At 45.2% G+C, this 19488-nt stretch overlaps 2 protein-coding genes across 2 annotated transcripts; one reads left to right on the top strand and one right to left on the bottom strand.

Moving 5' to 3' along the window:
- The first annotated feature begins 1542 nt into the window (after positions 1-1542).
- Positions 1543-10820, top strand: stmn2b (stathmin 2b). Its single transcript, XM_079288350.1, has 5 exons — positions 1543-1701; positions 6918-7019; positions 7129-7301; positions 7924-8115; positions 9033-10820. The coding sequence occupies exons 1-5, from the start codon at positions 1683-1685 to the stop codon at positions 9090-9092; spliced, it is 546 nt and encodes a 181-aa protein (XP_079144476.1). The 5' UTR covers positions 1543-1682; the 3' UTR covers positions 9093-10820.
- Positions 10821-12890: 2070 nt separating this feature from the next.
- hey1 (hes-related family bHLH transcription factor with YRPW motif 1) lies at positions 12891-15742 on the bottom strand. The gene is made up of 5 exons (XM_079288002.1): positions 15586-15742; positions 15350-15425; positions 15132-15215; positions 14898-14979; positions 12891-14580 (listed from the first exon to the last, which is right to left on the bottom strand). Exons 1-5 carry the CDS (start codon positions 15669-15671, stop codon positions 13922-13924), a joined length of 987 nt encoding a protein of 328 aa, XP_079144128.1. The 5' UTR covers positions 15672-15742; the 3' UTR covers positions 12891-13921.
- Between the last annotated feature and the right edge of the window lie 3746 nt (positions 15743-19488).

Raw genomic sequence — 19488 nt, 5'->3', positions numbered from 1 at the left:
GTGGAGCAGAAAAACTGAACGCTGCTTCTCCATGTTTAGTTCTGACTCTGGGAACAGAAAGTAGACCGGTCCCAGACGACCTGAGGGGTCGGGATGGTTCATAAGGTAGCAGGTCGTTGTACAAGACGTTATGGCGGTGTCTTGTAAAATAGTTTCCTTCAACCCACACATTCCTCAAGCTCATATAACCTGAGATGTGCTGCCACCTAGTGGTTGTTGATTTAATGATTCCACCCACCTATTTCTCAGGTTATGATTTGACCATCAGTATTTTCTGCGGCTACATAGAGGTGATCACTGGTATGATTTGGCCTTTTGACTGCAGACATTCATTATTATATAATACGTTAAGCCGCGGGTATTATGTAATGTGAGATATGAAAACTGTAATTCTCCTTCACCCCGATTCTCCCAGAATGACATGCATGTTTAAGTTCACAAGGCCTAAAATCCAAATTGTATGAAAATCTGTTATTTACATTTTTTATTCTATTGTTGTCTTGTGGAGAGTCATTCTTCCTCGCAGCATGGAGAGAGCAGAGAGCTGAACTGTGCTCTACTTGCTCACCGACACAGAAACAAAGAGGGAAACACCCATCCTGTTGAGGACCTGAACGCTCCATAGGGGGACATGGGGTTTGTCAAGCCTTTGAGAAAGGGGAGGCTTGTCAAGGGGTGCATGATAGCTATAGGAGGCACATAAACGCTCATTAGTGACCCAGTGTAAAACCCATCAGATTGTGATATGTTAAGACTTCCTGTCATTCATTTCACAATACAACCTTTTAAAAAATGGCTCATCTTAATGTGGGTCAGGGTGTCATTGACTGTTAGCCAATGCTAAATCTCTCTCTGGATGAATCTCAACATAACGCAGCCTGACCAAAGCATTGACTTTCTCCTTCTAGGGGTAGTTGCAAAAACAAATAGTTACCATTAACTTTAAAAGTTATGCGTTTCCTTTCTGTGGATATTATGCAACATGCTCTGCAATCAACCTAACAATAAATGTTATTATCAATGAATCTGTCGATTATTTTCTCGATTAAGCGGCTGGTCTAGGCTCGAAAATGTCAGACGATCGTGAAAAATATAGCCATATACCCATTATATTTTACCACAGCACGAGATGATGATGTAGGATATTCATATAGCCTTTTTTATTTGAACACATTTTCCAAATCCAAGGAGATTCAGTTTACTATCATATAGGCTAAGCTCTGACATAATAAACGTAAATTAGTGAAGCCGGGACCAGGGAATTGTTTTGTTTTTCAGTTTTTTGTTGACTTAAAACAAATTAGCTCTGTGACAATAGTCACCGATTCATTTTCCGACAATTGTCAAATTCACTAATCTTTGCCTCCAACCATAATATCAAAGTAGTCTATGATAGTATTATCGACATTCAACTGTGTCAATCCATGTTCCTAATGGGTACATGACTATGCCCTTTATTCTGAAGGGCTAATTAACCCACTTCCGGTTTAGTTCTTGTTATTTCCCGCTGACCTGACGCAGCTCATACCAGACCACCAGGCGCACCGGCAGTCCCGTCTCTGCTGACTCAGTGCCTTACCAGCAGTCCCCTCACCCCGAGATACCGCACCCAGCAACCGACGCACCTTCCTCTGCTCAACCGGCCCCGGCACCACCACCACCACCACCACCACCGTACAGAAATGGCTAAGACCGCAATCGGTGAGTTTTTGCACATTGACTTTTTATTTTATTTTTGTGAGATAGCAGCGTCTCTTCGCAGGTTTGAGGATGCTGAGATACTGTGGCGACACCCATGGCACAAAAGGATGCTGAGGGTTGGTTGATTAGAGGGAGCGGCCAAACTCCACTGCAAGTCACTCCTTTCAAATTAAGTTGCAAAATTTAAGCAGAATTATTCAGTTTTTCAATCTTTGTTTTCAGAAGTCATTTCTTTGTGTGGTTATTGCTTGATCCTAAATCCAAATGAGTGGCGATCAATATGAGATTCAGTTTGCCAAATCAGTGACGCATATTTTTTTTTAAATTCGCTTTTAAAGCAAGCGAATGAAAGAGAATGAATCCATATCGACAGAAGAAAGGCGATTTGTATTTCCTCTCACAGCAGCATTTTGTCGATGCCTGCCTGCCTGCCTGCCGCACCTGACTCAGAGCCGTGCAGCATAATGCAGCGCCAGCGACCCCACCCAACATCTCCGGTCCCTTCAAAGCAAGCCAGCCGCTCTCTCCAGGGTGTGAAATGCTTTACCGTGACAAATCTCCTTATGGAAACTGGGCCATCCTACAGTATGTAGCTGTACTGGAAAGCCTGCGCAACCAATTTTGTGGGTGACCGCTAAAAGGCATGAATAAGAGAGAGAGAGAGGGGGGGGGGGGAGAGAGAGATGATAAAAAGAGCATCCTTTTCTAGAATCGCTTTGCAGTCGAGGGAAGAATTTACGACTGGCGATGAAAATGAATGTCGTCTCAGGAATTTCAGAACCCAATCCTATTAGGAGGGTTATAGACTGTAAATGTGCCATATTATGTTGGATAGCTGTATTATTATAGAGGCTTTCGTAGTAATGTGACAGTATTTGGTAGAAATACAATTAGATTGCATGTTATGGCAGGTGGTAGGCCTCGAATGTGTCAGGCTTTATATATTTTCTTATTTATGTGTTAATTAGATTATTTGAACATATCACTTTGGGAGGCCTATGAACACTGACGTGACCTGCAGGCTTTATGGAAAAGAAGCCCATAATCATATCTGACATTAAAGATAGTGTGTTTGTTTTAAGGGGTGCGTGTTGAGGCTGAAAAGTGCGTGTGGCCAGTCTCGGGGATAGTCTGTTTGTTTTCTGCTTGACTAAGCACTTGATGGATGGAGGGCCATGCAGACAGACAGCAGTAAGGGGTCCTGCATGGTGTCTGCGCTGAGGGACACCGGCAATCAAGCCCCGACTGTTATATTTATTCCCCTCTCCTCCTCCTCCTCCTTTTCTTTCCTCCGTGATTCGAGCCGTGGACAGGCTGAAGGGGATGGGCAGGGAGCAGACACTCTGGGGGGGGGGGGGGGGGGGGGAAGCAGTCATCATGCCAGTCAGCACCCAGCAGGTCATTGAGTTCATGTCGGATACAGAAACACATGTGGAATTTAATTCTAGCAAAAACACCGTATAGGCTTCATTTGTCAAGAAACATTGACAATTGTAGGACTATAAAAGGCAGGATAAATACGCCTGTATATGTGTGAATGTGTGTTTTTTCCTTCCTTGGAGCTGAGAGCTGAAAATAGAGACATCCTAAAGCCTCGAACAAGATCGATCAACTATCCCACAAACAAACGCGAGCTAACAACCACTTCCGTGTGCTTTAAGGCCTCTTAAGCTCTTTTCCTGATCCTTATCATGCACATTTGTCATATCCAATTAGGTGTGGTCATTGAGCTGGTTCCCCTATAAATCAATTCCTTTGTGTGCAGAAACAGAGGCTTCTCGGGCGTCACCTCCAAACCCATGCTACATTTCTCATCTTATCATCCGCATCACTATTGTCTTAATGCTCCGTGTGTATAACAGCTCAAAAGACTCCCGGACTCATAATTCATGCTGATTTATCGCCGAGTCTCATCGATCCATGCAGCACACTCCCATTCCCGGTTCAGAGGACTGCTGCTCTTTCAAACGAGGCTGCGAGGAAGAGGTGACATCAATCCAGCGGTGATGGTGCGCCATACGCTCATGATTTGTTCATCACCTGTGAAAATCAACATCAGGATGAGACGGTTTAGAGATTTTAGCGTCCGAGTTTGGCAAATTTGATGTTATCCTCAGGTGTTTTAAACGGTAAATTCTGGACATTGCACACCGCTCCCTCTTTGGTCTGCACTTTTAATGCACTGATCTGGAGCTGTAACAACTGGTTGATTAATCATTTAGTCGATTGATACATTTTTATAGATAATCTGTCTGTCATTTAAGTCATTTTTTAAGCAAAAATTCCAAAGAATTTGACTTGTTACAGCCTCTACTTTTCTTGGTTTTGTGTGATAATAAACTGAATATCTTTGGGTTTTGGCCGGATTGTCAGACAAAACAAGACATGTAAAGTCATCCCCCTGGCTTTAGGAAACTGAGATGTGTATTTTTGCAATTATTGTAAATGATATCAACCAAAAGATTATTGATCAATAGAAAAATATCCTCAGTTGCAGCCCTGTGCACTGATCTGGACACAGGGTGTGGCCCATCACCCCATCCCTCCTATCAAATTACTTGACTTGCCCTTGATCATCTGTGTGTCGTATAGTTTTATTTAATAGCCAATTTTGCCGTGGTAATTTCGTCATAATTTTGTGACTATATTGTTGCTGGGTGGCACAGCTGTAAAGGGCCTGTATATGCCGAACACAGACGCCGAGCCCATACTGCTGCCAGGTTACTGGACCCAGGAAGGCAGTAAACGATGAGATACACAGTTTGCTCGTAGCCTTGTCAACAGTGCCTTACCTATGTTTCTCACTTTGTGCCTTTTTGCTCAAAGTGACTCTATTGCCGGTTTAATTTTTCATGATGGGGGTTGGGTGTTTAGAAGAGGAAGAAGGCAGAGAGGAAGAGTGTGGCAGAGAGAAATAAAGGTACCAAACAGAGGTGTGGTGGTGGATTTTGCTCACGCAGAATCGAAGCTCCCAGGAGATGCAGAGGGTGGAGGGATGGGTAGACGAAAAAAAGAGAAAATTTGGATTGAGAGGGAGAATACATCGGCAACAGATGAAACGGAGGCTTGGGGATGCAGAAGGTGCCGGGGAAGAGGGATGCTTGCGGGGGAGGCTGATGGAGTGGAAGATGCAGTTTGCTGGCTGTGTGTCTGTGGTCGGGGCAGGAGGAGCAGCTCTCTAAGAGGATGCAGAGCTGCCTGGTTGAAACCAGCCGATGTCTTTGAACCGACGCTGGTGTTTTGGACGCTTCCTGCTGTGGAACTTCATTCTGGATCATTTGCCGTTTGTATGTGCCTGACCTCCTGGGAATGGGCTTATTACTACGGTTACAGGAGGAAAATATCTATGCTCACAGGAGAAATAAAGAGGCAATTTTATATTTTTGCACAATGGAGAATCTCATATATTTCTGATTAGGGATCTAAAAAAAAAAAATGTGCAAGCGATAGAGAGAATTTTCAATTTACAGTGAGTGCTTATCTTCCAAGAAAAAACAGTCAGCCCAAAAATCTAGATCTAAATTTAAAACATCATTGAACACAGAAAATCACCCAGAACGTGGCAAACACTGAACAAGAATCTCCATGAGCACTTAACTCAAATGACCTGCTCCACGGAATTGTTAACTGCTTGAGTCTTGAGCAGTCAAGTGGGGTTGTGTGTGCGGGAGAAAATGGCTACTGGGGTCTTGACATATACACCGCACTTAATGAGCCTGTGACAACCCCACAAAAGCTCTGTCCCCTCCCCCTTTCGTCAGCAGAGATGGTGCGGTCCGCTAATTACAAATTAAAGCGCCTGCAGTGGCTGCTTCCATTCGGCTGTCCTCGGGGCGGTTGGCTGCAAGTCCCACTGGGAGCTGCCCCCCTTTACTGGTTTACATGTTTATATCAGAAAGGTGTTAGCATGACGGTGAAGCAGCCAAACATGTTCTCCATCTTCCCCCAACTTCTCGGTCATTTCATCCGACTGAAATATGACTATTTTCTGTTCCTCTACAAAAACGCCTTTATCTCCATTCCTCTCCTTTGTTCAACCCCTTCCATGCTCCCGCTCACACTTCCTCCTCAGGGAAGGGGTTAACAAGGCCATGAGAGAGTAGCGAGAGCTACATCTGAGAGTTGATCACATTACCGTGGCGTCTGCCAGTCTGCAGGGCAGAAAGTGAGACACGGAGAGAAGAGGAGGAGAGAGTGAGCAGGGAATATGATCGAGGAAGAGGATTTGTATTCACCATACTGTACACCCTATACCCCCACCGCGGTGCAGCTCTTTCACAGCGAATCTCATTTTGGGCTTTGCTATTGTAGCTCTCTGCAAATCATAAATCAACATGGCACCCTTCAGCCCTGCAGGCCCTGTACTGCGGGTGATGGATTATGCTATATTATGACAGTCGGTATAGCCAATCTCCTCCATGGGACAGTGTGCCTTGACAGAACACAGCAGCAATGAGCAAAAGCGGAATATTTCACAAGCTGCTGTGCGTTGCAGATATTTTTGCCGTTCTCCCTACAGGGACTGCTGAACTCTGGGCTCACATTACAAAGTAGTAGATGCCAATAAAAAAAGAGAAGAAAAATCAAGGTGAGACAAGGTTGGGTGTTCTTTCGCTTTCTATTTTTTTCACCGTTCTTTCACTTTGCCCCTCCCTATTGAGCAGAAGCAGGTTGCCAAATACAACCAGCATGATGGACCAGGGTTGGGCAGTCATATTGCTGTGTTGTGCTGATCAGCTAAACCCTCCAACTATTAGCCTCTATCCACAAGCCACAGACACAGAAGATAAAAGAAACAAGTATGGTGCATTTTGGTGTTTGTCTCAGAACGGCTGGGCGGCAATGGGGTGTTGGTCTGGCTTTGTTAATAAATAATAATGCATAGCTAATGATGTGTGGGGAATCCTGCGGGGACGGCAGCATCTTGGCTGTTGGGGAAATTAGGCCAAGTAAGGACAACGTCCATCCAGCTCCCCTCGCAGCTCGGTGGAAACAATGCCTCCAAAACCCAGGGCAGCTCGAGCACGAGACATCCTTTGATGAGGTTTTCTTTTGAATACTCTTTTACATCAAGGACCTCCTGTGGAGGTAGAAGTGGGTTAATGATGTTTCATCTTTTTGTGTGTTAGTAGGCTAATGCTATTTTGTGTATGTGCATGTGTGCACTCAGTTTAGATACACACAGTCATGTTTCATGTTTCCTGTTTCCTCCGCAGCTTACAAAGAGAAGATGAAGGAGATCTCAGTTCTCTCATTCATCTGCTCTTGTCTGTACCCGGAGACCCCCAAAAACATCTTGGGTGACTTTGACTTTGAAGGTACGTGGCAATCAGACAGATTTATTTCTCCATCTTCTTTATAAAAACGTGCTTGAATTAAAAGTAAACAAAGACTGTTTCTGTCCGTCTTTCTTACACGTCAATGCAGACATGGCCATCAAGCCCATTAACAAGCGAGCCTCGGGCCAGGCCTTTGAGGTCATCCTGAAGCCGAGCTCCCCTGTGTCTGACGCTGCCCACTGCGTCACCACCCCCCCAAAGAGGGACATTTCCCTGGAGGACATCCAGAAGAAACTGGAGGCCGCTGAGGAGCGGAGGAGAGTAAGGACGTTTCCAATCATTTCCATTGCACCCAGCTGCCACGCATCACTTTGCTTTAATAAGCCACAAAAAGCTTTTTGTGATGCCCAAACAAAACCATTTCTGACTCAAAACAAGAGGAGAGGTTCTACCACAATGCTGCTGGTATGGTGGTGCTGTAATGACTACTAGACATCTAATTTGATGGCTGGATGTTTGGTTCGTCGTGAGTCACATTGACCACTGAAAACTCGAATCCAACATTGGCTAATTCATGCATCCCATTGATTTGAATGTCAATGCAGTCAATACAAGCAGCTGGCAAATCCAGCAGCCCACCAACAAATCAATCATTGTCTGCATCCCCAAACACCAGATGTCCAAATGCTGTGGGTCAAACATACAGGATATTGTTTGTATCATGGTAAATGCCAAGAGAGGATGAAGGTGTCAAGGAGAGAAATTCTCTCACCTCCAGACATTTTTATAGTTAGCATTAATAAGTCTGATTTGTTGCAGCAGCGCTGAGTCATGCTTCAATTTTCAGAAAAATCAACGAGTGGTTTTCAGTAAACGACTGTCTCCCTAGCGACCCCTTGCTCTCCGACTCATTCCCTCTGCGAACCGTCTCTCTTCCTTCCAGTCCCAGGAGGCACAGGTGCTCCGGGCTCTGGCTGAGAAGCGGGACCACGAGCGTGACGTGCTGCTGAAGGCCATGGAGGAGAACAGCAACTTCAGCCGCATGGCGGAGGAGAAGCTCCAGGTGAAGATGGAGCACATCGAGGAGAACCGGCAGGCTTACCTGGCTGCCATCATGGAGCGCATGCAGGAGAGGGTGAGCAGCAGAGACGTCGATATGCTCGGGTCATAAATCCGAAAGAAGAAAAAAAGTCTCTCAATTATTCTGATTGTTTGGATTTTCTACCTTCTGTATATTCACTTAACTGTTGAATTATATTGTCTGCACAGCAAGTTGTATTAATATAAATAGTTCCTATTTACTTATTTCAAATTAGTGATTTACAGTAAATTAGGTTGCACAATTAAAACTCAAAAAAATGTCTCAAGTGATGTAGAAACTGGTTGCTAGAAAACGATATTTAGCGGGGTTCAATCAAAAGCAGCCAACAATGTAAACAGGAAGTCACTGTAGCATCACAAGCTTCAACATAACATTTAGTATTCATAAAGTTCAAATGGGAGATTTCTGATAAGGCTAATGTAACTGAAGCTTCGAGGTATACAATGGTATGTGTGAAATGTTATTTAAATCTATTACGTCATTATTAAACAGTATTTTGAGCAAGTGTCAGCCTTATTCCATTGGCCACCTCTTTTACTCTTCACGATGAACGAGTTAAGTGTCAGCAGGCTAACATTAGCTTCGTCAGTTGGCTCAGTTAGCTACGTAATAGTCACTCCAGGCACTTACTGGGTGTATAAACTCGATAACAACGATGCAAGAATCAGCTTATATGTGTGGTGCAAGTAGTTTTGATTTAATAACGCGTAAATGTCCACTTATGTTGCAGCTATAAGTCTGAACTAAGGCAGTGCAACTGGTACAACGGGCTGCTGCTGAGGAGTGTGATGAAAGAGTGAGGATTGATAACAAGTGACAGGAGAATGATTTCAGTAAGCTTTCTGTACAAAGGTCAAAGAAGAGGAATGGTGAAGTGAGCAGGAAGTAAATGTCAGCAAAGGCCGGGCAGCAGAGACAAACATGACATGCTCAATCTGTGTTTCTTCTAGGAGAGGCATGCTCAGGAGGTGCGCCGGAACAAGGAGTTGAGAGAAGAAGTGACAGCGTGAGAAGCCCCAACAGGTTCTCCCCCCCACCTCCAAACCCCCCCCCCCCCCCCCCCCAACCCCAACCACCACCCCCGACCCTGAGGAACACCCCTCTCTCCCCACATGTCCCCACCTTCTCCACCCCTCCGCCATACTCCCCCCCCCCCCCCATACTATTATGAAACTACCACAGCCTGAGATGCCACCCCGAGACAGTGGGAGGTTCAAATGGGGGTGGGGGTGGAAAAAAAAACAGCAAAAATAATTTAGGCAAAAAAAGAAAAATTAATGTCTACCACCCACTCTTCCCAAAAAAAAAGAATGTTTTTCCCCCGTTTAAAATGAAAAAAAAAAATCGAATTGACAAGCGACAGTGGGTATTGGTTTTTGTAAATACTTCTTTTTTTGTTATATACAGTACGATACAAGCAGCAAAAGTATTGATTGCAGTGTGCCATTTTTTCTATATGAGTTTCCTCTCTCCTGCTTAAAATATGGATGTAATTATTTGTCAATTTCATGCTTTTGTTTTGTACATTTCAGCCTGAGAATCATTTCAGGCTTAGGTGTTTGTTGTGACTTTGCCAGCTAGCTGATGTGTGCAGCGACCGCTTGCGTCCTCACAAGGCCCGCATCCTGGCTCCGTTCCCTCGTCCCTGCGAACGGGGCACTCATTTGACCCAGCAGATCTGGAAACAGAACTGGATCGGTGTTTGGTTGGAGTGATTTTCCATCCAGACTTTGCCAATGTTCCAATTTAGCGAGAGACACGGGCGGGAAAGTTGCCAAAAGGAACGGGGACAGTTTGCTTTCTATGGGGGACCGCAAGTTGTCGCTGCACAGCCACTCCTGTGAGGTAGATGGTGATTGTACCACAGGAGAACACCATAGCATTTAATGAGCCCATCCTCATCCTCCTTCCCCCCCGTCTGCGACCTCTTCATCTCTCCACATACGTACATACTGTAGAAGCACTCACTCACACGCTCTCCACATGGGCAGGCATTTAGCCAATCACAGCACAGAGCTCAGGAGGAGCTCGCTAAATTCTGGCCATCTGGCACCGGAAAGCTCACATAACATCCTTGACCAATGGCGGGCCGCTTATATTCCTCAGACACAAGCTTCCAATCACAAGTTACTGTACTATACAACACAACTGAGGTTAAAGTGCATCTCAAGAACGCTGGAGTGGAAAAAAAAAACAACTTCACCAGACGTGTTACTGTGAATCTTAAATTGGAGGAAATACAAATAAATTGCAGCTTTCTCCATTTCCTAGAGGCTAGAGTAGAGCCCGACATCTCATCAGCTCCTGCTGTTCTCATCACACTTCACTCCTAGACACAGTCAATGCCACCGAAAGGTCGGCACAAGAAAGATATTTAAGCCATAACAGGTACAGCTGCAACAACGGTTAAAACAAAGTATTGCCATCTGTAAAGGTGTACATGAGTGTGTTACAGGAATGTCGGTCACACGCGCACGGTAGGCCAATAGATGTGTGCGAGCGTGTGTGTGTGTGTGTGTGTGTGTTTTTTGCAGAAATGGCAGGTAGATAACAGAACGTTCGTGCCATGTGACATTGACCCGGTGAAGTAAAACCAACGCCATGACAGAGTGTAACAACATCACAGACAGACGACCCTACCTGCCTCTCTCTTTCTCTCCTCTGTCCATTTGTGTGTATCCCTCCTCTCCACGTATATCTTTGTGAGCAAGCAGTGGTTAATAAAGATTTGGGGTTCAGTGAATGAAGCTGGCTTTGAGAGTGACTTCTTTCAGATACTGTGTTCAAGTCGTGTTTCCGGTGCAGCATTCAGGTTGTGCCGTGTGAACAACATATCAGATTAGAACACTGTGTTGAGACACAAACTACCGTGTGGATTTCCATTGTGTATTGCGATTAATCTATTGTTAATTTGGTCCGTGAATGTCTATAGAATCAGAAAACAACAGAAAATGCCCAGAACTTTTTTGATTTTTACCAAAAGATTGTAAATGGATCATCTTATTGTTACTAACTTTATCACCAAAAGACATTTCAACTGTTTGGTTGAACATGTTCATTAAAAAAAAATGATACTTCTGATTTTAGCATTGATATAATGTAATGACATTGAATCTAGGCCTAACATATTAACAACAAAGAGTTCATTTAAATTACTTTATCAGTTTTACTACCTTGACCATAAAAGGATAACTGAACCGTTTGGTAGAGCAAGTTATTTGGAAAGTGATTCGCCCCTTCTTAGAGTTTATTGTACCAAATTACATATTTCTGATAACTATGATACATGTGATAAGTATCCTTACCTTTGAAAACTTGACCAAACAAAGTGCTCATCATGTTTGGAGTGACTTTTGTTGTTGCCAACTTCCTGTCAGGAGAAGAACAGAGGAGGCTGACTATTTAAAGACACACTGACATCTGGTGGATTCTTTTAGCGTAACATACACAAACAGAGTGGTGGAGATGGCTCAATCAGGTTGAGTCCAACATTATTCACTTCAGATATAGTGACTCGAAATATGCTCTAAACCAAACAGTGGAGCAGAACATTAAAGATGAGTTCATTCCATTAAATTCCTGTACTGAAAACATTGGCAATCTGTTTTGAGATGAGAGAACAAAACATTTTTAAAGGAGCAAAATGTTGACAGAGAACAGATATATAAAGCTAAAGTTATTATCCAATCAGGAGCCCCCAAAAATAAAAGCTTTTGTTTTTGTTGCCAACTTCTTTATAAACAAAGGGGACTGTAAAGAGGATTCAATATGCATAATGATGTAACACTTCCAGTGTCATATTATTGTCTGCATTACTCGTGCTTTTGGTACTTCAAGCACATTTATTGAAGTATTTTCTAAGCAGTACTTTTACTTGTAATATATATTGACATTGTGGTGTTGCTACTTTCACATAAGAATGAATGTCAGTAGTTTTACCACGGTCCTCTCCCTGCTCCGTGGGCTCAGTTGATGAAGTACCATGAATGACCAGCTGGGGGCGACAAAAGACAAGTTGTCTCATTGACCTTGTGGTTTTGGCTGCAGTGGAGCTTACATCACCACCTGGCTCTGCATCATCCTCAGGAATGAAACAAAAAGGTGAAGGAGAATGACGAGAGGGATCAGAGGGGAAAGACAGAGTGTACATTTTGGAGGAAGAGATGAAAGAGCGAGGGTTTTTTTGGCGAGTGAGTAAACGTTTGGTGCAGCGAGAGAGGTGACGGCATGCAGGAGCTGAGGACAGAAGGTGCAGCTGGTGCGAGCTGAAACGATGGCAGAGGGACAAAACTGTGTGCACACTTCCTCTCTCGCAGCTTTTCAGTCCCTTCTCTTCTTCTCTCCCTTTTGATCCCCCCTGCCCGGTTTCTTTCTTCCCCCTTTTCCCTCCAATCCCCACTCTGTGCTCCATCCCTCCTTCCTTTCCTTCTTCAACCTCTTCCAACCATCCCTCCCTCCTTCTTTCCTCCTCCTCTAGTTCCCACGCAGCGCATGGGGCCAGCCGGGCTGCTATTGTCCAGGATATCCCCTCCTTGTTAATGGTTTCCTGTGCACACACAGAGGGCCGCTGAGAGAAACAAGCAGCCTCATCTGATAGCAGGCGTCGCCACGTACGGCACACACACATGCACGCACGCACACACACACACACACACACACACACACACACACACACACACACACACACACACACACACACGCTGCAGGCATCAACAAGCAAACACCCAAATATCACACACGCACACTTGGAGAAACCTTAAAATGAACACACGCATATAACATGACGCTGATAAGGCCTCAGGTGATTTAACAGAACTCTTTTATTACAGGGAAGTTGTCATTACCACCAGCGACAACTCTGACAAGCGGAGAAATCTGATTCGTCAGTGCTTGCTTGTGCTTTGTACAACCATAATATACAAACTCAAACAGTGAGGTTTACCAGGAGACACAACAATATCAGGCGGACTGAAGGAAACTGATCTGTTTTGCCTTTTTTACAGCAAATACAAATGAGCTCCCTCTTGATAATTACAGATCAATAATGCTGCTACTTTGACAAGAAAATAACTTTCAAATAAAAGGTGATTAAAATCAACCGAGCATCAGTTACACGAGAAATCAAAAGGAAATGTGGAACAGCTGGTAGACACTGGTGAAACATATGTGAAGCCTTACATTTACTGTAGAGCGGAAACACAACTTAGGGACGCGAGCCTCAACAATGGAGCACCATATGAACCTCAGAGGTTGTGGGTAAATCATGACTATTTCAACCAAGCTGGTAGCTAAATTATGTTCCCAGTATTTCGTCAAACAAACACCTGGTTTCGGTTCTTCCACCCCATAAAATGCTGTAAAAAGGGGGTGACGCTCCACTACTTCAAGTCCTCCTTTCACACTCCCCCTCTCTGTATGTAACCAGGGCACCAACACTGGGTGCTTCAGCGCAGAGGGAAAACAAAGGGGGGGGGGGGGGGGGCAGATTCAGGCAGGAACTTGACGGGCGGCGACTGGTTGACCATCTGGAAAAGCCATTCCTGATAGGCTGACAACAGTGGGTGAAACTTCTAAAGGGGTGGGCAGGAACAGTCACAATAAATCACTCTTGTTGCTGTTTAGACGTGGTCCCCTTCCTCACTGTTTCTCTCTTCTGTACAAAACACAACACATGAGCAATAAAGGTAGAAATCCTATCTCTAGGTGTACCCCTCTGTGGGATGTCAATGTCATGGAAAAAAATAGCACTTTCTTAAATGGGAGAAAAAAAGAAAAAAGTCTAGTCCTCGAAAGTCCAGCTCAGCTTGAGTCTTTGAGTGAGAGGAGGTTTTCATCTCAGTCAGAATGCTCCTATCTCCATTCCCCAGGGTCTGTAGGGTTTGCCCACACTGGACGTGGGGATTGGCGCGCTGATGGCGGGGGAGATGATGGGGAAGGCGCTGAAGGGGAAGGGGAACGCCGAGAGGGAGGAGAGGAGAGGAGGGGAGAACTTGGACGCTGATGAGGAGACCAGGGCCGGGTGTGGTACGCTGGCGGGAGCCGCAGTGGTGGGGGGAACCCGGATCGGGCCTTGATCTGAGTGGGGGGTGGCACTGCCGCTGCGCCTGCCTGGGACGTGAGTCTCTGCGACCGACGAGGAGGATGAAGAAGAAGAGGAGGAGGAGGAGGAGGATGTAGATGAAAGGGGAGTTTGGGGGCTGCTGGTGGGGGTGCGGGTTAAAGCTGCCAACGGTGCCCCCTGCTGGTGCTGGAGGAGGAGGGGGTGCGTGAGGTGGGCGGGAGGGGATCCAAAGGCAGAGCCCCACGCCAGGTGACTCAGGCCAGAGTGAGCCTCTCTTTGACTGGCGTAGTTGTTGAGGTGGGAGACCAGGCGGATCCGCAGAGGGTCCGCGCTGTCCAAGCCTTCGATTATGCTCAGATAACGGGCCGTCTCAGCCAGGCACTCCCTGAAACCCAGACCACGGTAGTCCATAGCCAGAGCATGGGCGTCAAAATAACCTGAGGGGAGAAGAAGAAGAAGAAGAAGAAGACAGAAGATTAGTTGAAGAAAAGTCCCCTGAAGTGCTACAAAGCGAGTTTGTCCAGAGCTGAGGGATCTTTGTTGCTGGCTTTGAGAGTGTGAAAGTGTAAAAACTCAGTCAAAACCAGAGAGTCGTTGAAGTTTCTTCATTTATGTTCTTTTTTTCTTCTTCTAAAGAAATGAGAACCAAGTGAGCACAAAAGCGTTCCACATCCAGTTTGCCCTCTAACGCAGATGGTTGTGATTCTTCAACGTGAGGTGTTTTTGCGTCACAATGAATGAATCCCAGACGTACCTTTGCCTCCAGCAGCGTGAAGCATCTTGAGATGGTCAACAGTCATCTGCAAAATCTCTGCTTTCTCCAGTTTGGCTGAGCCCTTCAATGCGAGGAAGACGGGGAAAAAAGGAGCCAATTAGATGTAAATAGCAATCAAACAGAGCATACATGAACACGGTGGTTTCATATCAAAGTGCGTGTGTGTGTATGATGTATTCGTGACATATTAAAGGCGTGTCGTCTGCTGCTTACCTGTTTCTCAAAGGCGCTGGGAACCAGCCTGCGCAGCTCGCTGAGGCTGTTGTTGATCCGGTCACGGCGCCGTTTCTCGATTATCTGAAGAAAGACAAAACAGAAATCATTGGTTATTTTCACAATATGTGCAGATGACAAAACATGTATGGACTTCGCGCACAGGGTTTCCAACTGCACAAACGGGTTTTTCTTTAAAAAAAAATAAATGTACTTACTCCTCGACGCCTTTTCCTCGCCTGCACCTGAGTTGATGTTATTGGAGACATGGACCCGAGAGGAGAGCTCATGTTCCTAAAAGAGACGAAACAGAGAGGATCAATCAAAATCACATTGCTTTTTTGTTTTTGTTTGTACTTAATTCTTAAATATTTAAGCTAGTTTACCATCTGGGCTACCCTTTAATAATCATAACCACTTTATAAAATAAACCACACTTCAAAGCCAAACTCACCCATTCTCATCCGCGCTCTCCTTCTCCACCTCAACAGTCTCATCCAACTCGCTGTCCGAGGAGCTGAAATCGTGATTCCTCTTCATCTTGATTCGTCCACAATAGTCCTTCAGTGTTCCTGTTGTGTCTTCCAGACGTGCGTCTGAACCAAGTTAGCCCGGAGAGTCTCGGTTTGAAGCACTCAGCTTTCCCACGGTGTCATTTCAACGCTGCTGCCGGCCAGCAGGGGAGGGGCCTCGGGACGAACCGACCAATCACAAAGCGGCCGTGGGTTTGAGTGACAGCGCAGTTGGCCCAAGCGCATCCCAGTGCGCTTTGCCAAGTCAGAGAGGATAAACATGAGAAAGACATCTCACTCTGTGGGTGTTACTGGAGGCTGTGGAAGGCCTGCAATGCAAAAAGAAAACTGCAGTTAAGTTCTTAGGTTATGAATACATCTTAAAACTTCCCAAATTCAGCAGATATGGTCTGAAAATGTCTAATTCGGAGCACCTCTTTCCCAGGGTGGTTTCAATTCTAAGATTAAGTTTGTTTTTGACCTTGGAAACAGCAGTTAGACGTTTCTTTCTTTAGAGCCACCGAACATTGTTTCATGAGCAAACTCTCATGTGAAACGGACCTTTGAAGTCGAGCTCATGGCTTTCCGTGAACAGCTGTTTTACACCGACCAACTTTGTCGTCTGTCATTATTTGTTTCTTTTTTCTTTTTTCTCTCTAACAACTTCAACAGAGTCCAACGAACACAAATAAGACGTATGCATGGTAGCATGTGTTGTTGATAGATCGGTCCTGCACATACTGCCCGCTGTATGGAAGCCACGTCTGTATTTGCATAAAATCGATGTATCTGTATACACTATCGTAACTTCTCTTACAGTGTAATTATTTTCATGTTTTCAGATTTAAAAAAATATTCATCAGCATAATGTAATTTCCTCCTTCCACGTGTAATCTTGGCCTTGCCATTTTCTTAAAAAGTGACACGATACGTTGTAGTAATTCATCTTCCTAAAATAGAGGATCTTTGGAGAAACTTTGACAGCGGTCCAATGGACTTTCGGTCCGTGACTGCCCCCCGCCGATGCACGCCCCCCCCCCCCCCCTCCCCCCGTGTGTGGTGGTGAGGAGTGGCTGGCCGGCTGTCAGCACGCGCTGGCCGTGGGAAAGTTCCCGAACCGGCGCTGATAACCAATCAGAGGCCGACGGCCGTCTCCGGCGCTGGAATGAAAGGAGCAATTGGTCGGGGCGACGGGCGGTCTGCGAGCGAGCGTGTGAACCTGTAATCCAATACTAACTCAGCCCGGGACGAGAGACAGGGAGCACCGCCGCAACCAGAGGAAGCCACCAAGTCTAATCTTACCCCACAGAGAGACCTCATGCTCGGTAAAGACGCTGTGGGGACTTCAAGCACTTTCAACAAAAGACCAAAATGCAATCAAAGCCGTCCTCGGTCCTTTCCCCCCCCCCCGGCGTTTCCACATCATCGCCACCACAAGACTGGTGGCTCCTATAACAGTCACACTCCCCAAATAATTTGACAGAGCTGCTGGTGTGTGTTTGTACACACGGAGGGCTCGTGTTACTGCATGTGGAGCAGCAGCTCTTCAGTGAAGGGCCTCCTGCAGACTGGACTGCGGCATGTTTCAATAGAAGATGCAGTTTAATATAGAAAGGGAGAATATCATAGGCTCGATCATCTAAATCACTTAACATCACATGGTAAAAGCACATTCTACTTTAGAGGACCAGTGTGGGGGACATATCGATATATAATCATGTTTTCATGGGTTTATAATCACCTGAACTAGGAATCATGTTTTATTTGGCTTATAATGAGCTCTTCAAAGGACATAAAGAGATCTGGATACAGCTCTGTTTATTCCTATGGCGCATCTTCTCATCAAACTCTCCACCAAGAAGCACATAAGGGTATTTCGTCCCAGATTTCAAGTTATTTCTTTGAGTTCATGCAGTTTTACTGACCTGTCGTCCAGAAGTCTTGATGATGCTGTCCAGACCTGTTATCTATAATATAAGAGGGATATATTCATTCAAACTGTCTTAATTAAAAACAATCATATTACTTCTCACGGTAAATATATTGAAATATCCCTTGACATGAAATACATTCCAACAGGGAGGGAAAACAGAAGCAGAAAATAACTTAAACAACATTAACATTAACAGGAAAGAGCTTCTCGGCCCCACAAACATCGCTTTGTTAACATTGTTTCCAATCCACATTAAAACCAGTCGGTGCCGGCAGCACACTGACAATGCACCAAACCTGCTAAACCGCCTGAAAGGGAAAACTATGTCTGCTTTTCTGCGTTACTTTTTCAAATATAAATAATGCCACCTGCGAAATATCTCTTCAAAGGCAACAGCTATGACTGAGGTGGGGAAATATGCACTGCTCTATGAACATGCAATCAGGAAACACATAACCATGATTCATCAGATATTAATACAATATGAATCAAATGAAAGGGAATGAAAGCCGCCATTCATTCCCTGGGGTAATGGACTGTTGATCTTGTGCTGATAAAGATCAACACTGAATTATGGATCAGCCATGACTAACCTACACACACACACACACACACAAAGTGACATGGTGATCCTTATCAGCGGGAGCCAAAAGCAACCAAAGACGTATACCAGTCATCACAGAGAGAGGAGGCTGCTGTTTGGTTTGAATGACAGGAAGCACTTAGGGCTGTTTTCATCTTATTGTTGTTGTACAAGGCTGCGCTTATAGCAGGACAGACACACAGATGCACAACAGTCATCGAACTCATTATTGGTGTGTGTGTGTGTGTGTGTGTGTGGAGTGGGAGTGTGGGAGTTGTGTTCACATACATCCGAGTCCATGCAACCTGAAGCTTTTGTCACAATAAACACAGGTGTGCGTCCACATTAGTTTCTGACTGTGTGTGTGTGTGTGTGTGTGTGTGTGTGTGTGTGTGTGTGTGTGTGTGTGCGTGTGTGTGTGTGTAACTAGGGGGGAGAGGAGGCGGGGGGTGAGCCCTCTTGTTGTATTTCAAGTTCACCCAGAGTTCCCACGCTGTTATTTTCTGCACGGCTGTCTTTGTTCTACCGGTCTCATCACATGTTGTGATTAGGGCCTTTCAGGGGCCGCCCTTTGAAGGTGAGGGCCCGCTACACGGCATCGTCAAATCCCTGCCCTCCTCCTCCTCCTCCCCCCCTCCCCCCCCTCTTCTCCCGCTCCAAATCAGGCCACCGAACCGAGTCAAACTCGGGGCCAAAATAATCAGGGATGCAGTGACGGTTCACCTCCATTGATCTCTCTGCTCTTGTATTCGTTTCAGTCATTTTTCATGTGTAATTTCCTGTTTTCACATATTGTCCTCTGTCTTGTTTTCTTGTATCCTAACGACTAATCTTTCCTCCCGCTCAATCAGTACTTTGCTGCTGAGGTTTAACCCAAAGGTAATTCTGTCTCTCCGAACCCTCTCTTTAGCTGCCACATCCTCCTGCCAAACACTGAATATTGATACACTCGGTTAAGTGCCAGTTCAAGGCTACGCATTAAGACATTAGCTGATAAATGAAACATTGGATCGTTGTGATATTTTGGCCAGAAAATGATATGTTTCCATGTCCTCTGCTGACTAGCACTGTGCAATCAAAAAGGGTTTTGATTTTCAGTTTATTAGAAAGCCACAAGTGCATTTTTTTTGGCAATAACATGTCATCATGGCAGACAGAAAAGAGACTGTCTTACCAGAAGGAGATGGTTTGAGTTCTGCATGCACACTCAGGCTTTGAAGTCGTTCTAAAGGCGGATTTCACCAATAAATGCTGCACTAATGCTGGTAATATTTTCTGCCTTAAGTGCAACTGCTTCTGCTCTACACGTTTACACAATGGCCCACATGT

Source organism: Melanostigma gelatinosum (genome assembly GCF_949748355.1).
Source record: "Melanostigma gelatinosum genome assembly, chromosome: 17".
Lineage (NCBI taxonomy): Eukaryota > Metazoa > Chordata > Actinopteri > Perciformes > Zoarcidae > Melanostigma > Melanostigma gelatinosum.
The sequence above is the reverse complement of the archived record's forward strand: the minus strand, read 5'-3'. Positions and strand labels throughout refer to the sequence as shown.

Excerpts from the sequence above, each read along its gene's own strand:
- stmn2b (XM_079288350.1), top strand. Across the intron at positions 7,020-7,128 it reads GGGTGACTTTGACTTTGAAG|ACATGGCCATCAAGCCCATT; the intron begins GTACGTGGCAAT and ends ACGTCAATGCAG. Across the intron at positions 7,302-7,923 it reads CCGCTGAGGAGCGGAGGAGA|TCCCAGGAGGCACAGGTGCT; the intron begins GTAAGGACGTTT and ends TCTTCCTTCCAG.
- hey1 (XM_079288002.1), bottom strand. The coding sequence starts at position 15,671 with ATGAAGAGGAATCACGATTTCAGCTCCTCGGACAGCGAGTTGGATGAG. Across the intron at positions 15,426-15,585 it reads GAGAGCGCGGATGAGAATGG|GAACATGAGCTCTCCTCTCG; the intron begins GTGAGTTTGGCT and ends CGTCTCTTTTAG. Across the intron at positions 14,980-15,131 it reads CCAGCGCCTTTGAGAAACAG|GGCTCAGCCAAACTGGAGAA; the intron begins GTAAGCAGCAGA and ends CTCGCATTGAAG.